General features: G+C 38.6%; 1 protein-coding gene across 1 annotated transcript in view; it reads left to right on the top strand.

The window, feature by feature from the left end:
* PLXNA2 (plexin A2) overlaps positions 1-21,336 on the top strand; it is a 1,613,917-nt gene that overhangs the window by 1,328,289 nt on the left and 264,292 nt on the right. The window contains exon 22 of the mRNA XM_044077136.1: positions 8,106-8,374. Coding sequence (XP_043933071.1) covers positions 8,106-8,374 — 269 coding nt within the window. The remainder of the gene's footprint in view (positions 1-8,105; positions 8,375-21,336) is intronic.

Here is a 21,336-nt window from a genome sequence, read left to right on the forward strand (position 1 = left end):
CCAGTTGATTGTTGTTAGATTAGCGAGATCGGTGTAAGAGGGACAAGGCAAGGGGACAATGAGAGTGAAGAGATGCCACCTTGCTCATCCTTGGGGGAGGGTGGCAGCTCAGCTTGCTGCAATAGAGATACCCACAGGACTGCATTTGTATCACCCACAGCAAGGAACCTGGCATAAACGTTTTGCAGGAGGTATGCTACTTTGCCAGGAAATTCGTCATATGTGCGTACATGCATGTACCTACTTGTAGCAGTGATGGTGTATCACACATACTGTGGGAAGGGCAGGGCTAAAAATGCCATTTCAAAGAAATCCCCACCTTCCCAACACTGATTTTGACATTTGACTTGCGTTGCCTATTACTAGACAAAGTCTTGACCCTTGGAGGAATGAATGGTTCCATTGGGTGATGGAGGGGAAAGCTTGTGATGGCCATTGAGAATGTAACCTTCAAATAATTAAACAAAAATTAGTAGCGTGAATCAACTTACTTTAAATTTATATAAGACAACTTTGTAACCTTTTCATTCATACAACCTATGGACAATTACAATAGTAATTTTCAGACAGAAACTCGAGCCAAAATGGTTCTTTCCACATCGATTTGTTTATTTTTTAGCATTTGTCTGGATAGTCCAAGTGGGCACAAGGCTGCTTTACCGCAGAGGCCCAGAGAGAAAAGTTCCACACAAAACACATTAAGTTTACTAAAAGGTGACAGTAAGAAAGAGGTATACAAGTCTAATAAACACATTACAAACAACTATTATTTAATGGTTAGAAGACAAAAAGTTCATATTACAGCAATGAGTAGGTAGTTTTACTTATCAGACCAAAACAGAAAGTAAATAAAGTATCTGAAACATTAAGAACAGCTAAGTAAGAGCTGTTCTAATACAAAAATGTAAATGTTACAAACATCGCTAAATCAACAACAGAAGAAAAATAATAAGGTGTGTGTGAACTATCCCAAATTAAGTAGAACAACTATGGTACAAAATCTATTATTAACAGATGATTTTAGGTTTAGGCTTATGCACAGGATTTAGAGATGATCGATTTGGCTGCAGTAGGTGGAGTAAGACAGCTGCACATAGCAGTTTTTGCGTAATAGAGAGTGGTGATAACTAGGAAGGAGACTTTCCATGTATCCCGCAAAACCGCATTCAGATTGAGATATACATTTCTGACACATTTTTTTCAGAATGTAATGTCATGAAATATTGAGTTGTAAATCTGGGGCAGTAGTAAATATTGAAATTGCTGTAAGTTATAAATCCATGTTGAATGTAAAGAGAATAATCGCTTAACTTCAACAGCTTATTGTATTATAACCTCAAGCTTAAACACAGATGTTTCATCACCCTATCTCAAGTATGTGAAAGTCATTTTCCCATGATCCAGGTCAAAACACCAAAACACTTTTTTACTCAGTTTTGGAGCAAGAAGTAAGCATTTCACCACATTCATTTGTCAGGAAGAATCATTTAAGACTCACTTTATCTAATATAGGGTTGGAGGGTATGTTAACTAAAAAAACGTGTGATGAGCAGGTGCTCTCATTAAAACTAAAACTGGAGATTCATAAGGTTGTCAGTCTTCATTATGTTCATTCAGAGGATAATGGCACATCCATTCTTTCAGTACAATTTGCAGATATGTTGTTTGACAATTCTGTAAGAGATGACAAAAGTAATTATTCTGTCAAAATATATATAGGTGATACAAGGAGATATTTTTTCATGAAAAGGTGGCTGGTGATTAGAACAACCTTCCCAAAGAAATGGTGGTATCAAAAACAATGACAATCTGAGAAGGCAGTTCTTAACGCTGAATGACAAAATTAGTTGTTGCATTAAGTAGAATCTGTAGTTTCAGTCACAACACAGGTAAATAGCCATGGTCCAAGGAGTGATTGTCTGCCATCATATTCTACATTTTAGGTTAGGATAGGTCTATATACAGTAGAGTGATGCGGTACTGGCAAATTGGGCTATGATATACTTCCAGACCTTGTTGATGTGGTGACACTGAAGTCACCAAGCAGTATACATGACTGTCTTGTATTCAGAGTTTTGTGCTGTGATAATAAATCATTAGTGAACAGCTTTACTGAAAAGAAACTGTAGTCTGTCACTAAGTGAAAAACAGAGCAAAAAAAATGGGTTGATCAATTATTTGGGTTAGACAAGTGAAGGAATTAGGAGCTGGGAAGTGCAGACAGCTTCAAAAACAAAGACACATCACATACATAGCACTGCAGATAGTAGAGTTGTTTATAATGATACTCCTATGGTAAAAAGTGACATGAGTGTAGACAGGCCATTTAAAATTGTGTACAGAAATCCAGATGTTTGCATTCAGGCTAATAGCCGCAAGTATTTTATTTTGTGCATTAAGTGGATCTTCCAAAAAATGGCAAATATTTCACTTTGAATGCAGAAAGTTTCAGTTAGCTAACTGCAAATGGACATCTGTTCAAAGTTACTGTTTTATAGGGAAGCTCTCCCCCGCTCTCCACAATCAGACTACTTCATGTCAATCATCTCCAAAGTGACTTTTACTCAGGGGTTAGACACAAAATGCAAGCATTTGCCTTTTTTTTTTGCAAGTTTGGGGAAATGCAGAAAATTCGGAAGCACATTACAGAATTTGTCAGATTCAGATAGTCATGTTTCGGCAGAAAAAGCAGTGCCCATACTAAATTGTTGTGATGCTATCATCTTTGCATAAATGGCCTTTTAATTGCGATATGTCTTAAACAGAAGATGCAGCACATACCCTAAAGTTATTCCATTAAAAATGTATAATTACATAGGTAGTAACTGGCAAAGCGTACCCCACAGTGACTGCATGTATCTTCTTTGATGGCACGTGTACTTTTTTCAGTTTTATATACCTGAAGCTGGGAAAGTTACTGGCCTTTTACTGGGCAAAATACTAGCTCCTTATTAAGAAAGTTATATGACAATGCTTTTATTATGTATGCCTAGCTACATGCAGTAAGCATCACTGATCAGTAGAGGTGCATATGTGGAGGAAACCTTCATGCATGTGTAAGAGCACTGCTGAAAGAAATGTGCACGTGTGTGTGTGTGTGTGTGTGTGTGTGTGTGTGTGTGTGTGTGTGTGTGTGTGTGTGTGTGTGAGTGAGTGAGTGTGTGAGTGTGTGTGTTTGTGTGTGTGTGTGTGTGTGTGTGTGTATGAGAGAGAGAGAGCAAGAGTTACTTATGTTCTAATATTTCTGCTTTGTAAATGACGTGCATAAGCTATGTAGGTATATGTGTAATTGTAATATATGTAGGTTATTTGTGTTAGACTGTTTTTTTTATTTTGAACAATAAGGTATACAAGGAAAAGTAAACATTTCAGAAACTATACTGCTGGTAGATTGATCAAGTTAGAATGTGCCAAACGTTCTAAACACATTATCTAATTATTTACTTGCATGTAAAAACTACACAAAAAGCACCTCAAAACACCGTCAGTACCTACTGCATTTTCTCCATAACTAGTTGTCACAGCTCATTAATCTTTAGAAAGTGGTATATTCTTCAGAATCTGTTATCTGCTTACAGCTTATAAAGTGCTATATTCTTCAGAATATCTCATCCATTTACAGCCACAGGGTGACATAGTCTTTGAATTATTTCATCCATCTATTTCTCATTAATCTTCTGGGAAATCCTAGGTAAGATGTACTCAAATGCTATAATTGCACAGGTGGTCGAAACACCTCCAACAATATCAAAGGGGAAAAGTTATTTGGTCATGTTTCATAGATCAAAAAGTGTCTTTAAACCATCTCGTTGTCTATCACTTTCCATTTTATGGCACAGTGCAAGATTTTTAGTGTTTTCCTTAACATACCATGTTAGGTTTTGTGTTATTTCCACAGAGCTCAAACCTCAATGACTGGGGTTAGCAGCATTATGTAGTAAACAGCTGTTTGCTTAGTTTAAATTGTGTTTGTGTCTGTATATGTTTATTTTCCTAATTGTCTTGTTGGGGGAGGGTGTGCTCAAAGAATCTCCAATATATACTGAGAGCAAGTTTTTTGGAATCTGGCCCAAAGAGTCTGCTCAGACGAGTTAAAAAAGTACTACAGATATTTCTGTGTACAGTCCCATTAAATAAGCCTGCCTGCTATGTTCTTGTTTGTATTTTCCCTGTTTCTTTTAATTTCAAACTACACCTTGTATTAGCAGACCAGAAAGTCCAGGTATCGGTGACTTTTAAAAAGAAAACTTTTTTTTTTTACAATTCCATATTGAAACAGCTGCTGATTAGCCTTTGTCTGTGACCTCCTCCTGGGAACTGTTGATTGGTTTTGATTCATAGAGGAACCTGAATTGTTACCGAGCTCTTGAATGCTTCAAATTTTTCATAACTTTCAGTGGATGTTTTATTTCCCCCGTGGACGTATAACTAGAATGACTAAATTGTAGCAGAACCTTTCAAGTGATCCTCTGTTATATATGAGAAGCAAGCATAACTCAGAGTTGGGATGTTTTGTGATATACATTGTTATATATTGGGCAGATAATCCCAACAGATTGTTAAAAACAAGGTGACATGTATTAGAAAGTTTCACTGTTTGGCAAACAAACCTACAATAACCTTTTATGAGAGTGCTAAAGAGAAAGAACGTAAGGAAAGAAGTGGCAGCTGTCAATAAATCAAATATTATGATCACACATTGGTGGTTTCTTTGTGTATGTACCGCAGGTCTATTTTACTTCTAAATTAAGTACCCTAAATATCATGTACCATAGTGATGCTTGCTTATTTTCCCCTCATTAAAATTCAGAAATAAAACGTTCCTGAAAAGAACTCTAGTATGAACATTGTTGTACCCTTTTAGTTACAAGAGCACAGTGCTGCAAAATCTCCAAACTCTGTAATCAGCTGTTAAAAGTGCACACACTGGCTGAGAGGATTTAAGAAGCAGCAGACAGGTGAAATATTATAAGACAAGTAGCAAACATTAAAATAAGGCAGAAGTGACAAACAAGTAGCAGAAATATGTTTATTGTAAAGTATATAAGCAGAAAAGGATCACAGCGTGCATATTGTAGTCAGATGTTGAAGCGTACCTCAACGAGTACCCCCACCCTCATTTTTTTTCTAAATTCTCATTCTTCAGCTTGCTGACATGAGGTAATAACTAAACTCATGCACTTTTTGCTCTGCGTATTCCTATTTGTTCTTTTAAGAAGCTGCACATGGCCTTTTTCAGTCTTTGCTCCCAGAATTTGGAAGGCTGTCTTTTATGAGGTATTAGCCTCTGCCACAGGGTAGATAATCATTATTAGTACATTGATTAGTACATCAATGTAGTCTTATCAGCAGTATGTTTCTTTGTGTGCCAATATTTGTGCCTTTTCAATTATTACTGTATAGCAGGTAGAGCTGAAAATGAACCTGATGGTCTAAGCAACATGTCTTAAATAAATAAATAAACAAACAAACAAGGGGTTGGGATCAGACAATTGTGATCCCAAATGCTAACATGCTGTAGAGCAGGGTAAAAATTTTATATGCATATCTATTTCACCTTGCCCCCAAGTCACAGACATGATGTGACTTGAATGGCTATGGATGTAAACATTTCTTCATTTCTCTGCGGTTACGGAGCAATCTGCCCCACCAAACTTTTTAGTAGTTTTTACCTTCCCCCAGGGGTTACAACAGTCAAGCTGGCTGCTGACACCACTACTCACCCTGCTCTGTGTGATCGTCCTGCATGCAGCATCAGACCCAGTGAGGGTTGCAGTAGCGTAGCCTTACAGCTTGTCTGTCACCATCAGACCAACAGCTTTCTCCATATGCTGTACCGTTCATGCTTTAGGTCCTCTGTTGAGTATAGTGATGCAGTTCTGCTAGCAGTTTGTGTTTACTATCCATGAGGTAAACTAGCACTTTCTAGCATCCTCCTTAAACTTCCCCCACTCACTTATTATACAGCACTGTTACTTATTTTGTATCCTGTTTGCATTAGTGACGTAGCAGTAAGTTTCATTTCTAAGGCAGATTCATCATTAGCAAGAGCTGCTCACAGCACAAAGACAATGCTAAGTAAACCAGAATAAACTAAACTAAAATAAAATAAAATAAACAGCCAGCATTCATTAATTGTGCTGTAATGCAGAATGCCGCCCCCTCCCAGATTGAAATGGCGTGCCAGCTACCATCTGTCCTGATGCTTTGTTAATAGTTAGGAACACACTTCCAAGCTTGCATGTATGCATGTAAAACACATTTTCCTGTGCCACACTGAAAATTATAATCTCCTGCTCTCTGTCTTAAGTTAGTGACTTTTTGGCCTGTATATTAAAATCTAGTACTATATGCACTATGTATAGTAACATAGTGTTCTGCTCTACAACTTCTGCCAGTTTCTCATTTTACAAAAGTACTATATGCTTCCTACCCCTTGTTTTACTTTTTATCAGTCACAATACAGATGCACTCATAAAAGAACTGAATATTAATCATGGGGGGGGTGTATCACACAGAATGGCATTGGCCTGTCATTATGTCATGGGGGATATATCCCACAGAATGGCCACTTGCTTGTCATTACGTACCGATGTCCCATGAATGGCTGCTTTTTCTTTCTCCTTTCTCATGTATGTAGCGTAGTTCTATTCCCTGCTTTGGCACTCATCACTCCCTTTCCTGTGTGCATAACATTTTGATGGTGATGGTACCTTCTATGATACTTTATTATATCTTGTAAAAGTGAAAATCACAGTCAAATGGTGGCAGAGATATGGAACTATATTATTATTATTTTAGAGTCTATTTTTAGTTTGAAGAAGTTTCCATTATCATTTTGCACCCAACACAACCTCATTTGTCACTGTCTGTATGGTAATAATAGGCAGTAATTTAGAAGAGTCATGTGAGTCTGTTAGATTGTTTTAGTGTGTGCTGTGTGCCCTGCCAATTAATAATTAATGCCCCATTATAGAAACTGTGAATCAGCTGCAAACTGTCCCCTGTATAGAAAACTACAAAAACATTGTCACCATCTGTGAACTTTACTTCTGCAGCATCAATCAGCAGATGCTCCATGTTGTTTTATAGGGTCTTAAAGGGGGTCTGTACATGGAGAAGCCAGCTGCCTTAACATCTTTATTGTAAGTAACATAACAGACTGCATGGTGCTTTAACTAGCGTTTCTCCATTCAGGCCATTGTATTATGGCTCATAATAAAAGTACATTCTGCCTTGTATTTTTAAATAGAGAATGGGAAGGGAGCAGAGTTTTTTCAACTGTCCAATGTGGGGTAGCTGTCGTTGCTGACGCCGAGGTGCTCTTGTATTTGATGTGGGGCAGCTGTGGATTGCTCACACTGGGGTGCTGTTGTATAGGGTTATTATTGCTCTGACAAAGATTAATTTCACAGAAACGTAATGATATTCAGTTTTAGTTTAGTTAGAGAAAGATGAACACAAACTAAATTTAAAAAAGTTTTCACAAAGGTCTAATACATGTTGGTGTTTGTCATAAGTGCTGCCTTTAACAAATGAATCTTTTCCTGACTGTACCAGATTTATTATTTGGCAGAGCCTATGTTAGAAAAATCACTTGATTTTGAACCTGTTTCACTTAACAAAGTGCTGAGACATGCAAGAGTTTCAGTTAGTACATTTTGATTGATTTTCTCAGAAGTGCAGTACCACATATATTTTCAGGAGTGTAGAGTAACAGCATGTGTATGTTGATCCAGAACTTGTCACATTTGTGTAGATGTTTGATCGTCTGATGTTTATTATACCTTTATATACAGGTTCACTCTGAGGCTGTTCTCCAAAATGGGCAGTGTGTAATCTACTTACCTGTTTATTAGCCAGAAACACCATGAAGGTGATTATTTTAAAGAATTGCAAATTTACTGTATCTGCTAGTAATAGGTTTGAATCCTACAATCTGTGTTATGTTTTATGGCTCAAAGTAAGCAATCAGTCTAGCTATAACTGCTGGTTATCCCTGAAAGAGGTACTTTTGTGTAGTGAGCTTCGCCAAAATGACACAGATTGTAAGTGAAATAGAACACATAGAGCCGTATAATAATAAACATGTTTCTGTGCTACAGGTTCCAGGAAATGGTCAGCAAAATGTGGAGAAGGCACTGAAGCTGTTTGCCCAGCTGATCAATAACAAAGTTTTCCTACTCACCTTCATTCGCACTTTGGAAATGCAACGCAGTTTCTCAATGCGAGACCGTGGTAATGTGGCATCACTCATTATGACATCCTTGCAAGGCAAACTGGAGTATGCCACAGATGTCCTGAAACAGCTCTTGTCTGACCTCATTGCAAAGAACCTGGAAAGCAAAAATCATCCCAAGTTATTGCTGCGAAGGTAGGTGACAGAAGTGACAGAGGTTTCATTCAAGGATAGTGTCATTGTGCAGTCTCACTGAGCAGAGGTTAAGGGGTTAAGGTGTGAGTAGTGACTGGACTGTGGGACAGGCAGCAGGTAAGGACTCTTTCCCTTTAGTGTGTAATCACTGTAGTCTTTAGCCATGTTTCTGTTTCTTACTAATACTGACATTAGAAGTACTTGCTTGCAGTTCTGTTTCTCATTCTTGCATGTTAACATACCTGTAATGGATTTGTCTTGTAAGCGCTAGACCAGCTATGTTACGTATAATCAATACATTACTACTTTTTCCTGTCCTGTGTAGCAGTTCGCCCACTCCCACATGTAGTACCTTTTTCTCACTGTGGGTGGTTTAAGTTTCTCATGTTGATCCCTTGGTCGCTTTTAGATCTGAATGAATGTAACAGCTATGTTGGTTGTTGCCACAGAAAGAACACACTAGCTTAAAACCGACTGGCAAAAATCATCCTGACATGCAAAGTAAGCCAGTCTTAGAGCAATAGCTGCTATCACTGAATGCAAATCTAACAAAGGAATTCTAGTTACCTCCATGGAAGTGGAATGGTCAGGAGTGGATGCTGGGAGACACTGTAGTAGGTACGGCACAGATTTCTGCCTGAGAATTAGTTATAACTAATCGTCATCCTTTCATCACTGCTGATGCATTCATGCTTTTGTCTGTGATGGTGGTACATACATACATGTGACTTATGGCATGAGTGTAATGCATGTCCACATATGTGCTCTGGCACTCACCCTGGATGCATGTGTAGTGAGACCTCTGCTGCAGAGGGTCACATGAGAGGCCAATCCCATACTAAAAATGACAAGTTTGCTTTTATTATCATTTTGTATGCATGTGCAGTGAGGCTTTTCTGGAGAGTGAGCCCAGGAGATGGTAATTTGAGAGTTGCAGCTTTGATTGCCAGGCTTTTCTTAGAAATTAGGGGGGTGTACTTTCCTACAGCTCCATACAGCTGTGGGGACTTCAGAAAGAAACAGCATTGCCAGTTTAATCCTATTAGCAATAGCTGCTGTTCATTGAGGGCATTAGATTCCTATTGCTGTTTCTCAGTAGACACCTGTAACAGTTGTGTATGAACTCTTGTCCCAAACAAACTTTAGGAAAGCATTAACCCTTCAACTCCCACATGCTGTGCATATTATTCCTACCCCTAGCTGCAATTATTGTTACACTAGGATGCCTGATGTCCTTCTTTCTTTGGGCTACTGTCATTGCAGCATGATAGCTTCTCACACCTGAAATAAAGCACCTTTGCAGAAAGAATACAAAGAATGATTTCATAGCCAAATAAATATTTCCTTGCTGTCCAGTCATAGCTTGCTTCCACCCTACCCAATCCATAAATAAGTATTGTTTTCCTGTATGCATTCTGCCCTACACAAACATCCCTTCCACTTACTTGTGTGCCTTCTTCATTTCTCAAACAACATAACAAGCTAGTTTCATGTGAGACACAGGTGAATTCCTAGTTTGTTTGAATACTGCTTTTCAAGATCAAGTTCAGAGCTTTAACTTACCTGACAAACTCAGAAGACACCAGGCTTGTTGGGTAGCATCTGATCTTGACATTTGAATTTCTTTATAAAAAAAATACTTAAACAAATGAAATAAGATAAAAAGAAAATATTATTTTAGTGTGCCCATGTAGTCAGAGGATGATATGATTCTATGGACAGCTGTAGTCGGAAGTAAGCCAACAATCGTGGTAGTGATGAGCGGGACAAACAAAAAGGAAATAAACCGCTAAATGTCTAAGACATAAAATGAGCACCCCATTACAAGTAATGCTTAACAAGTAGTGTGATTATTTATTAAATATTCCTCATTCCATGACCATGTATTTGCATTCTGTTGATACGTATTTTAGAAGCTTAGACCAGAAGCCCTTTCCCCTCTGAACAACATCAGCACTTCATGCCCTTCACAGCTGTGAGCCAGAACATGAAAGTGAAGCAAGCTGCAGGCCTTTTAGGAAGGCCTTATGTTTTACATAAAGTTATTGTTATTTGTGAAAATAAGACCTAAGCACTCACTGCACACAAACGACTGTTGATATAAGGCAGAAATGGAATGCAGACAATGGCATTCCATTTTAAGCCTTTCAATATGATTTTTTAAGGAAAGTAAATGGTCTTCTTTTTTTATTGTAATAAGGACGTCAGTTCATGTTAGTTTCCCTGCCCCCACCTTAGCCCCCCACTGCACACTCCCCATCCATCCACACTTAGCATGCAAAGCTGCAGGATCAGTTTCTTTCATGAACAGAAAATATAGCTTCACCTGTTAAAAGGAAGCCTCAGATTCTGAAGTAAGTATTTATAGTACCTTTCTCAGGGCTTGGCTGGGTCACTGTTGTTTGTTTGCCACTTAAATAAATGGCTGGATCTGTTAGCCTCTGTTGTCATTTTGCACACAGCTTTTCAACTTGCCATCTACAGAACCACACCTCATAAACCTTGACATAATTAATTTTGTCATGAAAGGCTCCAGATTCCCCTTTCCATATGGAAATGGTTCATAACACTGTTATAGCTCATAACTCTGAGCTCCAGGGCGAGTATCCTGAAAATGTCATAACAAATTCATTAACACTTGCCAGGTCATAGGTTTGTATTAAGACTGGTGAACACTAACTGGCAAACCTCCACATTTTTAGCATTTTGTCCCTTAACTAACAAGGCAGCTGTTCCTTCATACTCTATCTAGTGTTGGTAGGATAGGTATAATTTATCTGCAGATGAAAGCAGTGCTTTGCTCTAAAAGGAGACGTTGATGTTTGCTATGTGAAATCACCTTTGAAGTAAGGTTTGAATATCGGGACTGCATACTGTGTTGAAAAAATGGGACAAAAACACATGCACACATATGCTTACACACACACACACACACACACACACACACACACACACACACACACACACACACATAGGGTTAAGGTGTACGGTAAGGGTAGGATTATGGTTAGCACACATGGATAAGTTAGTACAAAGGGGCGAGCATGGGGCATTTTCTCCTTTCCTAACTCTTATATTACTGTGCAGTTAGTATTGTAAGAAGGGGGTGCAAGGTGAAATTCTACATGTCACTGTGCAGCAAGGGCTTGTTCTTCAAACATGTTTTATATATATGTAGATTAATGTAGCCAGTAAATCAGCATGTTTCCAAAGGTTTGGAGGGCACCTGGAGTACCTCAAGTGAACACACACAAACATGAGAAGGATATGCAAAGCTCCACATTATGGCTGGAGATCCGGACTTGAAGTGTGACTGGGCCGTGTTTTTCGGAGCTGAGTTTGATGCACCCCAGTACTGTATGTTCTGTAAAATCCATGCACAGTTCAGTGAAAGGTAAGAGTATTGTGGCATTGTTCTGTATATCCTTTCCTGTCCACTTACTGCCTATCTTCCACCCTGCACCTGGCACAGAGCTTTAGTTAATATTCTCTGTTTGCTCACTTCGTTGGGAGCTACAGTCCAAGTTATTACATTTATAAGTAGACATTGTTAATGGATAATGCTTCTGCAGGAATAATGCTTATAGTTTCATTCCATGCTTGTAAGCTAGTAGGTAGTTGTTGTACTGGTTCCCATTAAAAGCATTAAAGAGCATTTGAGTACAGAAGTGTCATAAAATCTGAACATCTCTTATTCTTTCTTTATTGTCTTCTATTTCTTGTTCCAGATACACACTGTCTATGCATGGGTCTAGCATGTGCTTTTACCTTGGTAGGGGTCCACAAGCATAGCTTTGGTTTGAGAGATGTTTTGTTAGTAGCTTTCTGTTCTCATTCACTGCTGGTCAACTGTTACGATATTCCTATGTCATGAGGACAATGACAGCTACACATACCTTAGCAGTGCCCTCTTAAACATCAGACTGGTTGCACAGATCTTTCAGGCTGAATTATTGTTACATTATTCTGCAGTAGTTAGTGTTCCTGCCTCACTACACTTAGTTCTCATGTTTAGTTCCTGACTATAATAGTTTCCCTACAAGGTGAGCGCATCCTCTGTTTGGCTATGTTCTATTTCTCGCTGAAGTTCCATTTTTCTTCCATATCCCAAAGATACCTGGTCAGGTGAATTTGTGCTGCCCTAATTTACCCACAGCTGTAAATCTGGGTGTGCTTGTGATATGTAATGGGCTGACATCCTGTCCAGGATTGTTTAATGTTTTATGCTGATGTCTACCAAGATAGGCTGTGACCCCTTGCAACCTTGATTAGATAAAGTGGCTATTAAAAATGAATGAGTAAATGAATGACTGTCAGCATACTTGACTCCCTATTGAAATGTTGGGACTCGAATTGCTGAGTGCCAACAAGAAAGGGGAAAAAAACAAAAACACAGGAGAAGAGCGAATCTCAAAAATCACTCTTCTCCTTTAAACTTCTTTTTCCAGGGGGTCATGTGCCACCTGCACCCCCCACCCCCACCCCACAGACTCCAAGATTTCCATACCTCAGAAAAAAGAGAATATTCCAAGGAATGGCATCTCAGACTTAGTATATGTACATACATTTTTCGGGCGTTGAGTCTCCATATTTTGGGACTCACTTAAACAGGTCCCAACATTTCAAATGGCTACCATCATACTCTTTCGTGCAACTGGCCTGTATCTTGTTTGTCTTCTCCCATCACTGTAATGTCTCAGGTTTGTTTTCAACCAGTGCCTAGATGATTACCGCAGTGGCTACAGCCAAGATGTAGAAAAAGAGACAGTTGTACAATGGTTATATAATTCAGTACTGATATTATTATTTTTCCAGCTGTAAAATGTGTACATGATGCTAATGTGTGCGTTATATTTTAAGCCAAGCCCAATTTTGGCTGAGGAAGTGCTTCAGGTGCATGAAATGTTTCTAAGTTTTGATGTTTCATTGAATATTAGGTGTTTTGTAAGCATCAACTGCACAATTGTTAGTTTTTGCATCTGCACTTGTCAGATTCACAGAGCACTTGCACGGAGCCCCAGCTGTTCCAAAGAAGGGATGTGTTGTAGGTATGATTTCTGTAGAGTAACTCACATTTGCACAATGTAAGTCTTTCTTGAATCCCTCCCATATTTTTTCTTGCAAAATGTATTCAGTATTGTTTTCAGTTTGCTGCTTGTAGAAATCTGAAATGTCACATGACTGAGGACTAATCTCATACCAACAACACAATATAGGCTCATAAAGTCAGACATTGGCTCAGTGTTAATAATTTAGGTTTCAGATGCATTTTCAGTCTTGCAAACATTCCAGCAAAATTACTAGCTATGTTCATTAAGGTTTGCAGATGTTTTTACATCTACAGATAAATGAAGATGAAAATGCAGAAACAGCAGGTGATGGTAGAAAGACAGTGGGGAGCAGGGAATTACAAGATTGTTAAGAGTGATGGTTCCTAGGGCTGACAAGAGTGTTTGATTGCATAATCAGACAACAGACAAAACAAGAGTGATTTGGACTGAGTTTTTAACTTTCAGTTTGTAGCCTTTCATGGTTTCTTTTCTGGATCATTCCCACAGACTTGCTTACATATACAGGCGTTGTTTTCTGTCAAAAACAGGAAGGTTCATCCCCTTTATTTTATAGCTAATGGCCTTTCTGTTCATATGTGCCAATGCCTTGTTGATCAGTTAATTATTTCAGTAATACATATGGCAATGTCTTTTACATTGCCTGTTCATTGAGGGAACTGATCAACGTAATGTTTAACTTTGTAGCTAGTGCATATTTGTAATTATTTATGTATTTTATGGGCTTTCTATTACAATTTCAAGACTAATAATTGTGAGTCGCAGAAATATGAAATAAAACACAAACCGCGAAAACACAGAAAAAACAGAAAATGTTGAAAATCACTATTAGATTACTAGGCTAACTGCCCTCATGGACCATTTTAAGCCTAGCCAATTACCCCCTGTGAGAATCAAACCCTGCACCTTGTGTTTCTAAGGTAAACACCTTAACCATTCTTGTTTAAAATAATTTTTTTCCACATGGAAAGCCTACCACCTGCAATCCCTACTACTTATATATTTGCTAACTCTGATATTGCCATTTGTGTCTTTCGGCTTTTCCTGGTTAGGGATCGCCACAGTGGATCTCCGGTCCGCTAATGACTGGCAGTAGAGTTCTACATGTTGGCTTGCCAGGCCTAACACACAACCTTCAACGAAGGAACGCCCATTCACGCATGTCGTCACACAGAAGACGCTCTAACTGAGAACCGAACGGGCAACGTCTATACCTTGAAAAAACATCAAGCGATCTTTGATTTAGTATTTGTAAGTCAAAAGTTTTATTCATTTAGTCTCGCTGTTCTGGAACTCAGACTAAAATGCCTCTGAATCAAAAATTGTCACCATTTTTATGTATGTGTTTATGTATATGTTTTTTGTTTATGGTTTATATTTATTTATTTATTTAACATTTGGTGACTGGGAAAGTCTGACTGGGTCAGAAACCCATTTTCAGATGAGGCCCAGGGAGAAAAGCTCCACAGCAAATTACATTATAGGATATGATAAAAGCACAGAGGCTAATTTCTATAAAGTTAGCAAACATGTGCAAGAGAAACAACAAACTACATCACAGCATATGATAAAAGCACAGAGTTTAAATCTTATAAAAGTTAAGCATGAGCAAGACCAATAGATGAGATAATTTACATTTTGCATAACACATTTCAAAACTAAAAAATAAAAATAATGCCAGAATGACTCAGAGGTATACAGGGAAGTAAGAGTAAGGGGTACAAGGTGTATTCATTTGTTTGTGTTCAATGTACATGCATGTTTGTCATATGTAGCACATACGTTTTGTTCTTCTTTTGTGTGTGTAACGTGTGCTTTTATCTATCTGTGCTATATATGCATATTTATTGTTTGTGAGTGACATTTCTATGTATTACTGAATTCATTATACATGGTTATGTCTGGTATTAACTTATGTTCTTTTGTGCAGTATGTCTGTATTAATGTGTGCATTTTTTATGTGGTGGTGCATGTCTGTATTTATTTATAATTTGCATATCTTTGCATTTATTTATGTATTCTTTGTGCATGGTATGGGTTTATATGTATATAATGGGATCCCAAGCGACAATTTTACAACTAAGATCCACTGAGACTATTGGAACAAGAAGAACATTTCCAAACTTGACCAAAGAATATCACAGAAAACATGAAAGTAAGGCTGAAAATTGATGCAGTGAGCTACACACAGCATGTGCTGTGCCAAAGGGCACAAAGATTCAAAGGACTCTTTGAACTAGCCACAGTTCTATGCTTTGTACACTACAAAATTGTGCAGTTTTATGTCAGGATTGTCTAGTTCTGGCAATTCAAGTCAAGCTGGACTGTGTAAGGTAGAATGAGAAAACAATGGACCAAACATATTCTAATTCTATTTTGGGAAAGTGGCACACAGACTTTTCTGAAAGTAGGCTGTCTTAAAGGAGGGCTTCAAAGAAAGAACGCAGATAGTACTCTGATGGACTGCGTGCATTTACTCTACCATGGAAGTGCCTGTTAACTGAAGCTCCTATATCTGCACTGGAGAAAAGTCTAGGAATTTAATGCCCATCTCTCCTGTACTCTATGAAATAAAGAGAGCCTTTGGGGTGAGCTGCAGTGCTTCAGCAATAGTTGTTTATATTGCTATTTAGAACAGAAGAGAAGGCTGTATTGAGAGCTGTGCCTAAATAAGATCCAAAGGACTGGACCCAGGACTTTATATTGTATGTTGCCATAAGCCAACAGTTGGAATCTACCTGCCCAATTTTAAGAACACTGGCAAGTAACAAGAAATATTATGTGGATACAGACAGTGGACCATACCTAACTACCTGTAAGCTGGACAGCCAGCAAACACAGCCAAGCTTAGATCAGTACTTTGATCTTATATTGTGTTTGTTCTTTTAGACTTATTTCTTTCTAGCCACATGGTCACCACGCTTACTGGCCTGTCACTTTTAGCCACAACAACTGTCATAGTTTCTAGCTTCCCTGGTGTTGCAAATGTGCTTGTCATATTTTGTTCGACTCACTGGGTATGTAGTGTATGTGCCATTTATTATTAGACTGCTGTATCAAGAGAAAGCATGATAGAGGGATTTGGTATGGTACCTAAGATGATGCATTTTGAGGGTGGGTCAAGTAGAAACCATCTTGGACCCTGCAATTTTTTTTCTTTTTTCATATGGTAGAAATCATCTTGTAGACCACAACTTTTTTCCATGTAAGGAAGTGACAGGTATGAAGTGTCACTGTGTGTAGAATTCTGCAATATTTAAGTGCAGCCAATTTACTGTCATGCTCAGCGGTCATTCTCACCCTCTTGGTCAGTCTTAATAGTCTTATGTCAGTCATTCTTAGCAATCAGTGATGGTTAGCAAAAGAGGGATATTATTGCAGGAGGAATCTTCCAGTCTGATCACAGATACCGCCACTGAACAACCTATTTCGTGCCTGAATTGTTTAAACCCTTGCCAGGTTATGTCAGCCCAGGCAACCTGACCACCACTAAGAGTGAGTGCCCACTGTGTGTGGTTTTGCATTTGCTTAAGGAGCTACTGAAATGCTAGAGTGTCCTTAATTTCATCTGTACGTTTGTAAGCTAGGTGTCAAATTTTACTTTGCGTCATAAAGTTATATACTTATTATTCAGCTGTGGATTCACTTTGGCACAGCATAATATTAGTTTTATTAAAAAATCTTGCTGTGACTGCTTATGTATATTTGTTTGTTTTAGTTATTTGTTTTAATTATATTTCATTTTTTAGGGATATTGCATTCATATGTACTTTTTACTGAATGAACAGTCTTGCAATGTGCACTTTTTTTATTTTGACTCACTTATTCTCTGAATGTTGCAAGTTACTTGTCAAAATGCACTTATTCCATACTTCTGCAAATCCCTTAGAATGTTTACATAAAACTAATGTAACAAAAAGGCAGTACATTTTAACAAAAGTTATACAAATACATTCTTTGATCCAGTAAATAAATGTTCCCACTCTTTCTTTGAAATAAAAATAGGTCAGTTAACCAGTGGACATATTCAATAGTGAAAAATTATTTGTATTTGCACACATTATGCCGGGGTGTACACTTCATATTTATTTGTTGGAATGTTTGCCCCCCATTAATTTCTTTTATTGAATGAACAATTACCCAAAATGTTTCAGCAGACAAAATTTAACAAAAGAAGGCAACATCAGGAAAATCTAGAAATACACAATGCATGATTTCTTTGAAGTATTTTAACACATTTTTTAATTGATCCTAAATCTGTTTAATCAGCCAGAGGCATACTCATTTGCATGCTATAATTGCAACAAGATATTCACACTTCAAACACTTCACAGGTGCCATCTCTGGCATGTTGCAGAAGGGGCTGAATTTATAAATGAGGTAAAAAAAAGAAATAAATAAAATGAATCAGTGCTTAGTAGATTTTTTTTTTTGGGGGGGGGGGGTTGCGGGAGAAGTACACAAGGGTTAATTTCATCCTAATTGGCAGCAGCTTCTCTGACTGGCACATGGTGTTTCACTTCCTATGAAATGATGACAGACAAAGGACAAGTGCTGCTATTTGTAGCTGTGCACTCACAGCTTCTGCATACAATTACTTCACTTAGAGCTTTTTTTCCGTGCTCAGCATCTTTCAAAGGTGTGTATAAACAAACCCAGCATCCAGTGAACACCTAAGTTTTTGTAGTTACCACTATTGATATTTAAAGAGGTACTTACCCCTCTGGCAGTATTACAAAAAAAGTCTTTACACACCTTAGTTTGATATGCATATTTTGTATTTTCTTTTTCTTTCCCTGCTTTTAAGCCCATCTCCTCCAGTAGGCAAAATAAATGAATGATATATAATTGTTGGTTACAGATGCTTTGAAAACTCAGTCACAGCGTGGTGTGAAAGACGTAGCAGCTGTGTCTCAGAGCACAAAGAGAATTAGCCTAGGTTTTTAGACATTTCTGCATGTTTAGTTCAATGTAGTAGTTATTAGAAATGAAGGCTGGGTGCTGGTGAGAATATGCTTGCTTATTGCACTCCAGAAACCTGCCCACCTGCTGTTTGGACCTCTTTTTCTGTGGCATTTTATACCATGCGTATGTAGCATTTGTTTTGTCCTGGAACCAGGTTCTCTTTCTGACAGACTTCACTTCTGCTCCCATGTCTGCATCCGATATTACTATTCATTGCCTGTGTGTTTTTAATATATTTTCCACAGTCACAGGTTATACCTGGGATAAGCTTTCATTAACAACAGATGTATAGAGGTAGACCCACATCGGAATGGATAGTGACCCTGGTTCACAAGAGATGTGTACAAGTACAGGAAGACATTAACCAGATGACCAAAAAGGCATCAAGAAGTAAAATAAACCTAAATGCATATTTTGTGCTTTATATTGTCATTCTGAATCAAATGTCACTGTGCACTCCTTTGTGGGTACTGCATAACCTGACCTACTTGTGATGTCTGCTTTGAGCACTACATACAAAGTATTAGATGGGCACATGTCAACAGCTGTGTAGATGACTGTTTTGTGAATAAAGGTCAGATGTTCAAGTTTGCTCAGAGATCAGTACAGTAGTAAGGCTGTTTGAATCCACCGCTGCCCTTGCAGTAGTTTTCGACAATACATTAAAAGATTTAATTTACAAGATAGCATTTTTCACATACTTGGCCATACACTAAAGTTATGTTTTGTCAGTGAACCTGCTCTAAAACCAGTTAAGGCAGAGGGCAGAAGCGCTACAGCATTTTTGCCAAGGCTGAAAATGTTGCCAGTACGAGTAGTTCAGATGAAGTTACGAACTGCATAACATATTGGCCATTTTCCATTTTATTAACATTCAACGGTGAGGCTTTTTATAACAGTAGGGTAAAGTACTCTCTGTAGTGAAACATTATACTTTTACACAGGTAAAGGTTGTTTTGGCCGACAAAATGTGGTTTCACCTGTAGATTCATGGGCTATTTCTTTCTAGAAGAACACAGTTGTTGTAGATGAGTACTTACTGCTGCATGAAGTCAGCAGAGTGCCTCTGATATACTGTTCCTTTATGAAGCATTTAAAGCCATTCCCTGAGTAAATGTATACACCTACAACTGGATCCAACCCATCAGATAGCATGTTTCTGCTGTGGAATAGCTGTGGTTACTAGGTGCAGACACACATACCATCAGGTAACATGTCTCTACTGTGGAATAGCTATGGTTACTAGGTGCAGACACACATACCATCAGGTAACATGTCTCTGCTGTGGAATAGCTATGGTTACTAGGTGCAGACACACATACCATCAGATAATATGTTTCTGCTGTGGAATAGCTGTGGTTACTAGGTGCAGACACACATACCATCAGATAACATGTCTCTGCTGTGGAATAGCTGTGGTTACTAGGTGCAGACACACATACCATCAGGTAACATGTCTCTGCTGTGGAATAGCTATGGTTACTAGGTGCAGACACACATACCATCAGGTAACATGTCTCTGCTGTGGAATAGCTATGGTTACTAGGTGCAGACACACATACCATCAGATAATATGTCTCTGCTGTGGAATAGCTATGGTTACTAGGTGCAGACACACATACCATCAGATAACATGTCTCTGCTGTGGAATAGCTATGGTTACTAGGTGCAGACACACATACCATCAGATAACATGTCTCTGCTGTGCAATAGCTATGGTTACTAGGTGCAGACACACATACCATCAGATAACATGTCTCTGCTGTGGAATAGCTATGGTTACTAGGTGCAGATACACATACCATCAGATAACATGTCTCTGCTGTGGAATAGCTATGGTTACTAGGTGCAGACACACATACCATCAGGTAACATGTCTCTGCTGTGGAATAGCTATGGTTACTAGGTGCAGACACACATACCATCAGGTAACATGTCTCTGCTGTGGAATAGCTATGGTTACTAGGTGCAGACACACATACCATCAAATAACATGTCTCTGCTGTGGAATAGCTATGGTTACTAGGTGCAGACACACATACCATCAGGTAACATGTCTCTGCTGTGGAATAGCTATGGTTACTAGGTGCAGACACACATACCATCAGATAACATGTCTCTGCTGTGGAATAGCTATGGTTACTAGGTGCAGACACACATACCATCAGATAACATGTCTCTGCTGTGGAATAGCTATGGTTACTAGGTGCAGACACACATACCATCAGGTAACATGTCTCTGCTGTGGAACAGCTGTGGTTTACTAGGTGCAGATACACACTACCAGATAGCATGCTTCTGCTGTGCCCCTACCATGCCTCCCTATTTCAAAATGTTTCTGAATAACGGTACTGTTCTGTCAGGAAGCTGTTGCATAAATATCCAGAAAAATACTGAAAATTGTCTGAAAGATATTCAACACTGCGGTAAATATCTAAGCTGTTGAACTGTAATACTCTCTAACCAATGTAGATTTAAACTGGCAAGAACTACACGAACTTCAGAATGAACTGGCTCCCCACTTAAGCACCATGTTCAATAATAGCCTCGCATCAGGCTTTGTGCCCACTGGATGGCACACAGCAACAGTTATCCCACTCCACAAAGGGGGAGCCACCACTGATCCCAGGAACTATCGACCTATTAGCCTGACAAGCCTGGTCTGCAAGATCATGGAACTCATAAACAAAGACATTGGTAACCTCCAAACTCTGGATCCCACCCAGTTCAGGTTTGTGAAAGGCAGGTCATGTCTCCTGAACCTGATCAACTTCTTTGAGGCAGTCACCAAAGCCGTAGATGAGGGTAAGATGGTTCACACAGCTTATCTTGACCTCGCCAAGGCTTTCGACACCATCCCCCATTCTGGAATTATAGCTAAACTCACTAAACTAGGTATAAATCCCTACGTCACAAGATGGGTTGCCA

The sequence above is a fragment of the Protopterus annectens genome, chromosome 7.part0, assembly GCF_019279795.1.
Source record: "Protopterus annectens isolate FY-2018-M chromosome 7.part0, PAN1.0, whole genome shotgun sequence".
Lineage (NCBI taxonomy): Eukaryota > Metazoa > Chordata > Ceratodontiformes > Protopteridae > Protopterus > Protopterus annectens.